The 15069-nt window shown below is 40.1% G+C and overlaps 1 protein-coding gene across 1 annotated transcript; it reads right to left on the bottom strand.

The window, feature by feature from the left end:
- Positions 1–1154: 1154 nt before the first annotated feature.
- LOC140184141 (secreted RxLR effector protein 78-like) lies at positions 1155–1580 on the bottom strand. The gene has a single exon (XM_072234434.1). The coding sequence runs from the start codon at positions 1578–1580 to the stop codon at positions 1155–1157; it is 426 nt and encodes a 141-aa protein (XP_072090535.1).
- Positions 1581–15069: the final 13489 nt, after the last annotated feature.

Genomic DNA, 15069 nt, shown 5'->3' on the forward strand with positions numbered 1-15069 from the left:
GCTAATAATCCTGATCCGGCTTAGCCGTTCTTTGGTGTTCACCCTGCCTACCAGGACGAACCAAGCAAACAGCTCCACCCTTGGTGGAACCAAACCTTTCCAGATGGCCTTTGTGAAGCTGTAACTGGTTACCTCCTCTGATAGCATTCCTTCTTGTAGCACCTGCACAAAAGAGTTAGTCGAAAAAATACCAAGTTTATCATATTTCCACACAACTCTATCCTCCCTATTAAGCCTCACAGGTCTCAGAGCCTCATGTAACTGACTCAGAAGGTCTAACTCCCATTGAAAGAGCTCCCTAAATTCTAGACCCACTCTAGCCCATCCCAAAACCCACACTCCCCAATCACCGCCCCACATTGGTTTGAAACAGAGAAGAGCCTGGGGAATCGATCTTTTAAGGAACCACACTGCAACCAAACATCCTCCCAAAACCGGGTCCTTCGCCCGTCCCCAATCTCCATTGCCATACCTGTAATCATCTTATCCCACAGATGTTGCTCCTAAAAATCTATATGGCAAATATCCCTCCACGGGCCCCCTCTAGTAGGCAGCACTTGAGAAGATAGTAACTCATTCGGCCTCAAGTTATTACAAGAGCAGACCACCTTCTTCCACAGTGGGCACTCTTCCTTAGCAAAATGCCACCACCACTTAAACAACAGTGCTGAGTTCCGAATCATAGCATCCCCTACTCCCAGCCCACCGAATTTCTTCGGGGCCTGTACCAGTTCCCACTTCACCAACGCCATTCCTTGCCTCCCATCCTCCTTACTCCATAGAAACCTCCTCTGTAGAGAAATAAGCTTCTTAGCAACTGCCTTTGGCATCTTGTATAAGCTCAGATAATACACTGGCAAGCTATTCAAAACTGATTTAATAAACACCAACTTACTCGCTTTATTTAGCACCTTAGCTTTCCACAGGCTTAGTTTCTATTCCACCTTGTCGATTATCGGCTACCAAGTCTTAACCAACCTTGGATTAGCTCCTAAGGGGACTCTGAGGTATTTAACAGGGAGCGTACCTTCCTTGCAACCCCACAGAGTACACATATTATGCAACCACTGCTCTTCACAGTTGATTGGAATCAAGCTGGACTTATCAAAGTTGATACTGAGCCCTGACATCAACTCAAACCATCACAGTAGCCACTAATAATTCCGCATAGTCTCATCTTCTGGTGGGCAAAACAGAATGGTATCATCAGCAAACTGAAGGTGTGAAAGCTCCACACTGTCTCGACCAACCAGCAAAGGAGAAATACGCCCGTTCCTGACTGCCTCACCAATCATCCTATGTAGTACATCGACAACCAGCACAAACAAGAAAGGAGAAAGCGGGTCACCTTGTCTCAAGCCCTGTTCCATTTTAAATGGTTTAGATGGCGATCCATTAATCAAAACCGACATCGAAGATGTGGTCACACACTCCATAACCCAAGCCCTCCACCTGCGCCCAAACCCCATCTTCTCCAGCACAATATCCACAAAGCTCCACTTCACTCTGTCATATGCCTTTTGGAACTCCAACTTGATTATGGCTGCCTCCTCTTTTCTCCTTTTAAGCCAGTGCACCATTTCACATGCTATGAGAGCCCCGTCATGAATTTTTCTACCCTACACAAAGGCACACTGAGTCTCTTCTACTAGCCCAGGCATCACTGCTCTCATCATCCTAACAAGCACTTTCAAAATGACCTTATACACACACTCAACCATACTGATAGGTCTGAGGTCTTTGATTTCTTTCGCACCAGTGAACTTGGGGGCCAGCGCCACCCTCGTAATATTGAAATACGCAGGTAGCTTGGATGTCTGAAAGAACCCCATAACTGCTCCCGTAAATTCTTCCCCAATCTCCTCCCAGCACCGCTTAATGAAATTCATGTTGAACCCATCACACCCTGGTGCCTTCAAAGACTCACAATCCCACACTGCCTGCCTGATTTCCTCAACTTATGGCATCGCCTCCAGAGACACAGACTCTTCCTCAGCTATCTTAGCCACCAGACCATCTCTGAACCCCAGCAAAGGAGAACTCTCCTGATGATACAGATCTTTATAAAACTCTATTATAGCTATTTTTATTCTAGCTTGGTTCCTAACCAGTCTTCCGTTGACTACCAGAGCATCAATCTGATTATTTCGCCTTCTTACCGATGCTATATTGTGGAAGTATCTTATGTTTCTATCCATTTCCTTTGCTTGCGGAGATCGAGACATTTGCTTCCAGTGAATTTCTTTTTTCACATACCATCTCTCACAACAGATGACTAACGCCTTCTAGCCTTTATAGTTGCATCATACACTCCAGTACTTACCAAGTCATCAATCTTTTTTATCTCTTCCTCAAACTTTAATATCTTCTTGTCCATCTCACCAAAGTTGTTCTTGTGCCAACTTCTCAAAGGACCCGCTAACGCCTTTAATTTATCTATGAATTGCATCTCCCCTAGACCCCTCCATTCCTCCTAGACCATCCGGAGAAAGCCGTCATAGGTGAACCATGCGTCAAGGCTTCGAAAAGGCCGAGGACCTCCCTGCATCCGCTGCTCTACCACAATAATAGGGCAGTGATCCGATAAACCTCTTGGACCCCCTCTTAACCGAGTATCAGGGAACTCTTCTAACCATTCCACACTCACCAAAGCTCTATCTAGTCGACTGTAAGAACGACCTCGAAACCATGTGAACTTGCAATCTGTAAGCGGCAAGTCCACTAGGTGCATATCTTGAATCCACGTCTTGAAGTCCTCTGCTGACACAGTAAGCTAACAGTCCCTCTCCGTTCCTCGACATTCACTATCTCATTAAAATCCCCCAAAAAGCAACAAGGAACCTGACATAACCCACTAATGTAACTCAACTCCTCCCACACCTGTCTCTTCTCATCTCTATTATGTGCACCATAAATCAAGACAAAAGCATAGTTGAAGCTATTCTTTAGCAAAAAACCTTCAACACATAACCATCGTTCCCCCTTATAGCAGTTATTCATATTAAAAAACGTGTCATCCCAAATCATCAAAAGCCCCCCGGATGCACCGTCCGAGCCTACATATTCCCACCCTATCCTAGTACACCCCTGGATCCTTTCAACGTCAAACCTCGTCATAGTCCGTCTCTTAGTCTCAATCAAGCCTACCAAGCTCAAGTTATGTTTATATTTTAAATCCTTCACCATTCTCATCTTCCCATCACCACGTAACCCCCTAACATTCCAAGAAAATAAAGTCATTTAGAAATAATTTTACACACCTGGCTTTTACTTTTAGGTCTGCCTCGTCGCAGCTTCGCCTTTTGTTTCGCCAATTTCCTCTTTTGTGCTATTTCTTCATTTTGAGCCTGAAGGATTGCCATGATGTCATCTTCCTCGTTGCACAGCACCGCCCCTGATTCCAAAGCCAGCTCCAAGGTCTTTTTATTTTCCAACAATTGTTCCTCCAAGCACTGGTTATCCGTATCTCCCTGTTCACTTCGATTTTCGCCTGCGTCCCTTACCCCGGCACTCCCATCAGCCGCGCTCACCTCTTCCACAGTAGTGTGGTCGTCTCCATCATCCTCGGCTTCCACCGTCCTCAACGCAGCTTCATGACATTCCTTCTCAACCGGATCGTTGAGTGGAGGTGTTGCTTCGTCAATCTCAAGGCCAACCACCCCGTCATGGCTTGCACAAGCTCTGCCTCCGGTTCATGCCCAGTCGTCGTCATTGCTGCCCAGCCTTCTCCCTGGATTTGAGGCCAACCGTCGCTCTCCGTTCACAAGCTCTAATTTGGTGTCATGCTCCCCCTCAAGGCAGCGTAAGGAGTCCCCGAGGGAACCCTGTTGTGCATTCAGGAGCTCCTTGGAGGGTTGCCTACTGCGCTTCCCCTGACCCAGTTTAAGCCCAATGGCTGAAGGGATGAGGCCCAAACCGGTAGTGCCTCCTTCCATACCCGCATAGCTGTCCCTGGCCCAATGCTTAATGCAGCCCCCTTTTTTTGTTTTCTCCTTTCCCATAGAGCTATGCCTGGCCCAATGCCTAGTGAGACCCCCTTTTTTATTTTTTCCTTGTGATTAGACCGTAATGCAACGTACACAAGTCACCAGTCATGGTTCTATCTGAATCTGCTTCATAGCTGATACGGTTTTTACACTCAAAATTAGTAAGCCCTTGAATGCCACCGTTATATGGAGACGTTACTAATTTTCCGCGATTTTTTATTTTCACTACCCTTAATCCACTCATTTAAAATATCATCAGAAATTACTAATCTACCCTCCTCGTCTTCCCCTCCACAGTTCACCGCCATTAAAGAAGCTTCATCTTGCTCGACTCCCTTTGATGAAATCAGCCGCCTTTTCTGCTCCTTTTCTCCCTCCGTACTCGTACTTGCTATGCTACGATTCAAGATCCCACCGGGGTTGAACCCACTCTCCAAAAAACACTCACTGCCCTGCATGCACCCCATTCCATGTCCATATTCTTTTACCAAAACGTCAAATCCCCCGGATCCAACAGAGACATGGATCCTCTCCTGAATTACTTCCATAACACCCGTATCAACTAATACACAACCTACAGAGAAGGAAGTGCACAATTATGTCTCTTTTGCACAGCCTACTACTCCTCCCCATTGACCCCTATCAAATTAAACGTCTCGACTGACCATGCATGCAACGGGACTCCGTAACACTCGAGCCACACCCTTCTGGTCTCACTACGCTCCAACTCGTTCCACCTTCTCACCTTGTGAAAGATTTACAGGAGATAATTCAACTTAAAGGTGTAAGCTTCATCTGCACTCAGAACACTATCAAAGGTCAAGAGGACTTTAAAAGCTCCCATTTCTTGGATTTGGACTACAAAAGGAATATTCTTAGCTATCATATCCCTCAAGGAGTTAAAACTGATCGGCTTCGTCATAATCCCTATAAAGCTTCTCTGTAACCATCCAATATTTTCTGGCACCACGGCAGCTTCCAGCATCTTAGGCTCGCCAGTCCCATGGCGGGATTTTGCGATTTCCTTGGTCTGTCCCTCTTCCTCATTCAGCAAGGAGTCTTCGTCGCATATGATCCGATGTGGTTGCTGTGGCGATGCGTTTGGTGTACGATCTTCCCGTCGTCCCTTGTCACCATTCGTTGGTCCCGACTTTCTTCTGTACTTCGCCTCGCTTACATAGATGGTCTTACTTCTCAGCCTCAGGCGATTCATTTCCGCTATAGCTTTCAACGCCCCTCATTTCGTCGTGTATCGGATGAAAGCAAACATGTAAATGTTTCTGTTTTTCCATTCTCGAGACAGGTAAATATTATTGATGCGCCCAATCCAGTTAAACAACTGAAATAACTCTCTTTTTGATATATCTTCCGGAGTTCCGGTAAATTATCTACAAAAAATAGAAAAAAACTCATATTCTAGCGGTCGATTTTATTGGATTCAAGAGGAACTTCCGAAACATAAATATATACGTTATCGCTTTTTGATGTAGTTATACAGAATTATTGAGGTCTAGAAAGCAATTGATAAACCAAATTGATTGATTTATATAAAAGCTATTTGGTCAACTGTTTTAAATCAATCCAATCAGTTTTCTGGAAACCAATGAATTTAATATCGAGTGCAATTAGAGGTTAAATTTAAAATTAAAATAATTTAAAACATTAAATTATAATTAACAATAGTTTGTGCATGTTTTCTAGAACGACCTTGTGCATGGCAAGACGTTACCGGCCAAACAACTACAATAATCTCCAGTACATTGGATATGGTTGTTTGTGAACATCCAATTCAATTGTCCCTGTTGACTTGGTGGCTTCTCTTATGAAAAAGATATATTGTAACACATGGAATCCATGACCCACAAGAATCAAAATATAAAAGCCAAGTGTGGGGGCTTGACCAACGGCCCTTTAATTTGACCTCGTCAATTTTTCCCAAAGGTGGTGGCTCTGACCACAAAGGCACCACATAGTGACACTACAAGTCTTTAATATATTTTCTTATTAACATCGATCTTTGTTATTTTATATTAATTAATAAAGAATATCTTTGTCCACTAAATAATTAATAAGATAAATGGTCCATATGGAATCCTGCCTGGATGCGGTTTTTTTTTTTTTTATGCCTAAGAATAAATATAATAATGTTTCTTAAAAAAAACCCCGCGAAGATTGCTAGGGTTTGGCGCCACGTATTGCGTACAGACGCATCTGAGTCAAGAAGACTCGACTTGGGTTGAGTTGCAGTTTAGAAGTCGCAAAATCTTTCTACCGCGGTCCACGTAGACTCCGTTTATAACTGCTTTTTTACTTTAAAGTTTGATGAATAAAAGAATTTAAAATGTAAAATTTAAAATAAAAAATGTTATTTCAAAATTTTTTATTGATATTAACGAATATTTTAACTTCCTAATTGATTAAATTTTTTAAAATGTGTAATACTTTGTTCACAAAACAAATGATATTTTTATATGAATTTTATTAGGTAGATAATTTTTGTGAACAATATAAATAATAAATTCTAAAATTAGTCTAATAAAATAAAAATATAAATATTATCAAATTATTTATTTAAATTTTAATATTAAAATAATTATTTTTATACTTAATAAATTAAACATTTAATATATTTATTATCTTTATTATTTAATATTTTAATTGTCAACCCTTATATATATATATATATATATATATATATATATATATATATATATATATTACATTTTTTAATTCTTCGAAGGCGGCAACCATATTATATAATATATTGGTATTTATCTACATAGTAATATAATTATTTTTTTATTTATTGTTCATTTTTAAATAAAAACAAAATATCCGATTCCATTATTCAGTATTTATTACTGTAAAGATAAGATAGAGTGGACACCTGTCAGTTTAGCATATATATTAGAAATCTCCTTCTCTCAGTACTAGATACTCTTAATTATATGGAATCAAGATCCATGGCAGATAATGCTAAAAGTGTTGAAACCAATGACATGGTGGAGACCAATAATGCAACGCTCGTTATGCATGTTGCAAAAACCTCCAACACCAAACTGTTGAATATCCCATTGGCAGAAAATCTTCATGAAAGCCATTTTGCTACACTTTCCATCAGCGGACAAGAATTACAAGACCAGTTAGATAAACAGGAGATTCCCCAACGATTTGCAACCCCTGAAGATAATGAAAACATCCAAAAAGAGACAAAGAAATATAACCAGCGGCGTGTCGATGATTACAATGTCACATCTTGGTTATTTGCATCTATTCATGCCTTCTTCGAACACAGAGTCATCAGATGCCACTTTGCACATGAGGTATGGAGTCGAATTCATACATATTTTATGGCGATTTTGGTGAGACCCAAAAGCAAGAGAAGACGGAGAAGACGAAGCGGTCGCCGCCAAAGAAGAGGGAAGGGGAAGATATAGAAGCGGAGAGTGGAGGAGGAAGAGAAGTGTGTCTTCGTTGTGTCACTTGTCTGACTCGAGTTTTGGGGCACGCGTGCGCGTTTATTTTGAAGAGAAAATCGCTTCAATTCAAGATATATAATTTATTGTTGTTTAAATTGGGTTATTTTGGTTTTATTTTCAATCTATTCTAACTATAAATTAGTGTAGTTTAAATTAGATCGGTTTATTTAATTTTAAGAAATAAAATTTTAAAATTTTATTGTTTAATCGATCCAAATTAGTATATATTAATATGTTCATATTTAAACTAGAAATTTGGATTCTTTAAATTTTAAATTTGTACTTTAGAGGATAAAGTGTGATTTTTTATCCTTAAATAATTTCTCTCTCATATTTATTTTTGGTTTCACCTGTAAAATAAATGTTAAAAAATCATATTTTACTGTCTAAAGTGAAATTCAAACTTTAGAGAATCTAAATCGCTAAACCAGTATATAACTATATACGAATATACTCGTTGTTACCGGTTAAAATGATATAAAATAAATCGCGTGCTGAAAAGTCGAAGCTTAAGGGCTTATTTAGGAACTTTCAAAAAAAAATTTTTAGTTATTTTTTTAAACGACTTTTTAAAAAAATAAAAATAATTTTATATTTAAATATTTAATTTCATATAAAAAATATTTTTATCTATTAATTATGTTTAAATACAATATAAAAATAATTTTATTTATTTATTTATTATATGAAAAATAATTTTTAAAAAGAATTCTTTTTAAAAAAATTGTAAATATATAATTTCTTATTTTTTTAATATTTTTATTTTTACTACTAAAAATTTGTCAAATACTTTAAATAATAAAAAAATACTTTTTATTAAAAAAATATTTTTTTATTAACTTAGTAACATCCAAATAAATACTAAATAGACAACACAAGATTAAATTGAATTAACCAACTTCGATTTATGGATTTTTTATTTTTATAAATTAAATAAATATAATAATTATCGAAATAAATAATTTAAAAAATAATTATAGAAATAAATACTACTCTCTTATATCGTCGAGATAATTTTGCATGTATTTTGTTTACAGTGTAAACGAGATAAGAGAAGTGGATACGACACGTGTAAATTATCTCGTGTAAACGAGATACATGTATCTTTTTTTAAAAAAATTAAAAATAATAAAAAATATTAATAATATCAATAATCCAAACTATTAAGCATGCAAATGGTACATAAAAAGATTGATAGAAAGGATTAAAATAAATATATTTGATCAATTAGTGCTAAAAAAAGTACAAAAAATTTTTTAGATTAAATTATGATCCAATTAGATTGATTTAAATTTAAAAAATTAAAATAACCATTTGTCATTGTTAAGAGACGTTGATGAGATAATGGAAATAAAATTCAAACAACTATCGAGATAAGATAACTGTTTTTTTGTGTATTTTTTATTAGTAAACAATTTTAAACTTTTTATTTTAATAAATATATTAAAAATTTATTTTTTTATACTTTTTATAAAAAATTAATAGATAATCTTAACATACTAAATCATTTACAAAATTTCATAAAGAAATCGAGTGACGAGTTGGCTAAAAGAATTGTAAGAGTGAACTACCAATTTGACTCCTATCCATTTCTCAGAATGACAACGCGACCCCTTACCATAAAAACGACCCACTTCGATTTTTGTTGGTGTTTTTTCGTCAACTTTGAACGAAAAATGCTAACGTGTTAGGTTCAAAAATGGACAGGGTCCTAATTGTCTCTAAATTTAAATTGGTTAGGGGTATATTTGTCCCTATTCTTTAAATGATATTTTTTAAAAAAATTTATTTATTATATTAATATTTTTTTTAATAAATCATTGAATATATGGTATAATAAGTACAAACTAATTAATAAATTTTTAAATATATAAATAATAAATATTAAAATACGGTTAATACATTAATAATAATAATCCTATGATATAATATTAGTATTATAATCTAGATAATTTTCACAATAAAATAAAAAATAATAAACACATTATTTGATATATAATTTTTTTTGAGTTTTTCTCTCTTTAAATTAATTTAATAATTCTGTTCATACCATGCCCCAACACCAAGGCCCAGGACCAAATAAGATAAAAAGACCCAATCCATAGACTGGTCTCCCCTCGCAACCGACCTCCATTCAAGAGGTCGGACTCGATGAAAGCTCCACCACAAGAAAGTCGGGAACAGAGATTGGCTGGCAGATAATACCTATTTGAAAGGTAACTGCCCCTAAAATCTCTCAATCCACTTCTAGGAGTCAAATCTCAACTCCCCTGAGACAAAAGGACGGTTATCCACCTTGAAATGTGGAACCATCCCAACGGTGGTTATGAGTTCACCACTATAAGTACACTAACACCCCTCAGGTATCTCTAAGTTTCCATACTCTCAAAACTTGCTCAGACCCTTGCTTACTTAGGCATCAGAGTGTCTTTGCATGTACCACCCCCATTCCTTCACACACACAAGTTGGACGGAGGCCCCTAGACGGGAACCAGGACAAAGGGCCTCCCTCTTCAAACGATCGGGCCAACCTTACAAGTCCAGCCCACTAATCTCTGGTTACCTGTTGTAACATTGGCGCCGTTGCCGGGGACCCAAGAGATCGACCTTCGATGGCGGATAATTCGCCTGAACATGGCCACAAAACAACCGATTCAGAACAAGAAAATCTGAACACCGGAAATAACGACGCGGACATGACCCTTCACAAGGAAGCGAATGACCAGCACAGAGAAGGTACCTCTGGGTTAAAAAACCCAAAGGTAAACTCTTCGGAGGGACGCGAATCAGGAAAAGAAGGACCACTCCATGCAGCCGAGCTAATGGGATTGGTCCACGGCCACCAAGGGCGTTTGGAGCAGCCGGAACAGGAGTTAGAACGATAGCGAGAGGCGAAGAGGAACTTAAGGAATGAGATAGAGAGAGAAAAGAGTTAGAAGAAAAACTCTTGAAGTTAGAATCTTCCCTCAAAAGTCGAAGCTATCACAATGACCGAGAAGATTCGCCCTTGGGAGGAGATGATCAGTTCAGTGAGGACATAATGAGACCAAAGGTTCCAAGGAATTTCAAATGTCCTGACATGGACCTCTACGATGGGACCACGGATCCAAAACATCATCTGAGCAATTTTAAAAGTCGGATGTATTTGGCTAACGCTTCTGATGCTACTCGCTGCAAAGCTTTCCCGACTATTTTGACGCAAGTAGCGATGAAGTGGTTCGAAGGTCTTCCCCCAAGGTCGGTGACTAGCTTCGACGACCTCTCGCACAAATTCCTGATGCGGTTCTCCATCCAGAAGGACAAAGTAAAACATGCACCGAGCCTCCTGGGCGTAAAGCAGGAGGCAAGAGAACCTTTAAGAGACTACGTGGAAAGGTTTAACAAAGCATGCCTGGAGATTCAGGACCTGCCCACAGAAACAGTAATAATGGGCCTAGTAAATGGACTCAGGGAAGGCTCTTTCTCTCAGTCCATATCAAAAAAGCACCCGACCTCCTTGAGCGATGTACAGGAAAGAGCTGAGAAGTACATCAACATGGAGGAAAATGCTAGATTGTGAGAGCCAAACTGGCGACCAGGACACTCTCACTCTTTGAAAGAGAAAGAAAGAGAGCCCAAGAAAAAAGAGGAGGTCGGCCTCGAAAGGTCAAGGAGATATCACTCTTATACTCCTCTAAAAGCTTCCCTAGTTGACGTATACAGGAAAATCTGCCATACTGAAAGACTACCACCCCCTAGGCCCATCAAAAACAAAAAGGGGGAGTCGCGGCTCCTACTGTGAATACCATAAGATGTATGGTCACTCGACAAACGACTACTACGACCTTAAAATGTGATAGAAAATTTAGCCAGGGAGGGTCGACTTGACAGATATCTCATGGAAAGGTCGGACAATCATGGGAAAAGAAAGCGAGATGACGGAGACCAAAGAGATCCACCACCACAAACCCCAGAGAGACATATACATATGATCTCAGAGGGATTTGTGGGAGGGGGACTCACCAAGTCATCTCGCAAGAGACACCTAAAGCGAGTCTACCAGGTCGGGAGCGAGGCACCCGACCTTCCAACTATCTCATTCACCAAAGAAGATGTGCAAGGAGTAATCCCTGGACACGATGATCCAGTGGTGATAACCATGATCCTGGCAAATGCCCTTCTCCACAGAACTTTGGTAGATCAGGAGAGTTCAGCTGACATCCTTTTCAAGCTAGCATTCGACAAGCTAGGGTTGGATGAAAAGGAGTTAAAAGCTTACCCTGACACCCTGTATGAGTTAGGCGACACGCCAATAAAACCAATAGGGTTCTTACCCCTCCACACGACTTTTGGAAAGGGGGAAAAAATCCAAAACTCTTAGCATAGACTTTATAGTCGTTGACGTTAGGTCAGCATATAATGCCTTGATCGGCAGGACTACCCTAAATCGGCTCGGAGCGGTGGTGTCCACCCCTCATCTTTGCATGAAATTCTCAACACCTGGGGAAATAGCAACGGTACGGAGAGACCAGAAATTGGCAAGGAAATGCTACAATGAAAGCCTGAACCTGAGAGGAAAGGGCAAGGAAGTTCACACCATAGAGCTCGGCGGGGTAAGAGCCAAAGAAGAGTTGCGGCCGCAACTGGGGGGAAAAACTAAAGAAGTACAAGTTGGAGAAGAGGAAGGGAAAAATACCAATATAGGAGCCAGCCTAGGTGGAAACCTAAAATAGAAGCTGGTAAAGCTCCTACAAGATAATTCCGACCTCTTTGCCTGGCATGCTAGGGATAGACCCTGAACTCATGTCCCACAGGCTTTCAGTATACCCCGGATCGCGACCCGTACAGCAGCGTAAGCACAAGCTCGGGCCATAACGGGCTCAAGTGGTAGAAGAGCAAATACAAGCCCTCTTAGAGGCCGGCTTGATCAGGGAGGTCAAGTATCCGGCATGGCTGGCAAATGTAATGCTGGTCAAAAAGCAAAACGGCAAGTGGAGGATGTGCGTTGATTACACTGACCTGAACAAGGTGTGCCCCAAAGACCCATATCCACTTCCCAATATTGATACTCTAGTAGATTCTAGCTCGGGGTACCAATACTTGTCGTTTATGGATGCCTACTCGGGATACAACGAAATCCCGATGTACAAGCCGAATGAAGAAAAAACATCATTCATCACGCTTAGAGCAAACTGCTGCTATGTGGTCATGCCTTTTGGATTAAAAAATGCTGGAGCTACATACCAAAGGCTGATGAATAAGGTGTTCTCTCCCCACCTTAGGAACTTAATTGAAGTCTACGTGGATGACATGATGGTAAAAACCAAGGAGGAGACCGACCTCTTGACAGACCTCTCGCAAGTCTTCACTATTCTCCTTACTAAGAAAAGGATGCCAGTTCAAATGGACTTCAGAGTGCGAAGAAGCATTCCAAGAGTTCAAAAGGTTTTTGAGTCAGCCTCCAATTCTGACCTAACCTATAGTTGGGGAAGAGCTCGTCTTGTATTTTTCTGAGCAGACAAAGCTGTAGCATCAGCTCTAATACGGGAAGATGCAATCGGGAAGCATCCTGTATATTTCACCAGCAAAGTTCTACAAGGCCCTGAACTAAGGCATCAAAAACTGGAAAAGTTCGCATACTCCTTAGTAGTAGCCTCACAAAGGCTACGACCTTATTTTCAAGCTCACACAATAAAAGTTCGAATGAACGAACCCATGAAGCAAATCCTTTAAAAGATGAATATCGCGAGCAGAATGGTTCAATGGGCAATAGAGCTCTCCGAGTTCGACCTAAAGTACGAAACTCAGACGACAATTAAAGCCCAATGCCTCACCAACTTCATAGCAGAATATGCAGGAGAGTAAGAGGAAGAATCCACTACATGGGAACTATACGTAGATGGATCCTCAAACAAGATGAGAAGCGGTACATGCATAATACTGGCCAGTAAATAGGTAATGCAAGTAGAAGTTTCCTTCAAATTTGAATTCCTAGCTTCCAATAATTAGGCAGAATATGAAGCCTTGATCGCAGGATTAAAGCTAGCGGAAGAAGTCGGTGCAACAAAAGTAACAATATTCAGCAACTATCAAGTGGTGACCTCCCAAATAAATGGAGAGTATCAGGACAAAGACCCTAATATGAGGAGGTACTTGGAAAAGACATTGGAGTATCTTAGGCGCTTTGCAGAAACCGAGATTAAGCATATAACTCGGGAACTCGACAGCAAAGCAGACGCCCTCTCCAAGCTTGCCAGTACCAAACCAGGAGGGAACAATAGAAGCTTGATCCAAGAAACTCTCCCAGAACCCTCTATGGTTAAAACAGAGTCCTATTAGGACGTCCTCAAAATTTCTGGATTAGACTTCGGATGGATGAATCCCTTAGTCGAATACCTGAAATTCGACATCCTACCGAAAGAGGAAAAAGAAGCTAAAAAGATTCGGAGGGACGCACAAAACTACACCCTGGTAAAAAATATTCTTTACAAAAGAGGAATATCAACACCATTATTAAAGTGTGTCCTGACCTCAAGGACAACTGAAGTCTTAGAAGAGGTCTACAATGGCATCTACGGAAACCATCTCGGAGCTAGGTCGCTAGCCAGGAAAGTTATCCGAGCTGGATTCTACTGGCCGACCTTGTAGAAAGATGCTACAGAATTCGTGAAGAAGTGCCAACCATCTCAAATGCATGCAAACTTCCATGTCGCTCCCCCCGAAGAGCTTATTAGTATAACTTTTCCATGGCCTTTCGCAAAATGGGGATTAGACTTGTTAGGACCGTTTCCCCAAGCACCTGGATAAGTAAAATACCTAATAGTGGGGGTAGACTACTTCACAAAGTGGATAGAAGCAGAGCCATTAGCCACCATCACCGCTCAAAAAAGTCAGAAATTTCTCTACAAAAATATTATCACAAGATATGGGGTACCTCACTCCATCACCACTGACAATGGCACTAGTTCACCGACTCAACCTTCAGAAACCTAGTAGCAAGTATGAAAATCAAGCATCAGTTTACATCAATAGAACATCCACAAGCAAATGGACAAGCTGAGAAAACCAATTAAGTCATACTAGCAGGGTTGAAGAAAAGGTTACAAGACGCAAAAGGAGCTTGGGTTGAAGAGCTGCCACAAGTACTTTGGGCTTATCAAACTACACCTCAGTCTGCCACAGGAGAAACACTCTTTCGACTTACTTATGGCATAGAAGCCATGATACCAGTGGAAATTAGCAAGCACAGCCCAAGAGTGAACTTCTATGACGAGGTCGGAAATGTATGGGGGCACAAAGAAGAACTTGAGCTCCTTCCCGAAGTCCGAGAGCAAGCCCAGATAAGAGAAGCGGCGTTGAAATAAAGGATGGCAACTAAGTACAATAAAAGGGTCATTCGAAGAAGCTTCACCTCAGATGACTTGGTTTTTATTAGAAACGACATAGGAGTTAACAAATCTGGGGATGGCAAGCTCGCAGCAAATTAGAAAGGACCATACAAAATCAGAGAGGTCTTAGGAAAAGGCTACTATAAGGTGACCGACTTAAACGGCACCGAGCTACCTAGGTCGTGGCATGTTTGTAATATGAAAAGGTACTATAGTTAAAAGCGAACTCCACTCCCT

Source organism: Arachis hypogaea, chromosome 4, assembly GCF_003086295.3.
Source record: "Arachis hypogaea cultivar Tifrunner chromosome 4, arahy.Tifrunner.gnm2.J5K5, whole genome shotgun sequence".
NCBI classification, from domain to species: Eukaryota; Viridiplantae; Streptophyta; class Magnoliopsida; order Fabales; family Fabaceae; genus Arachis; species Arachis hypogaea.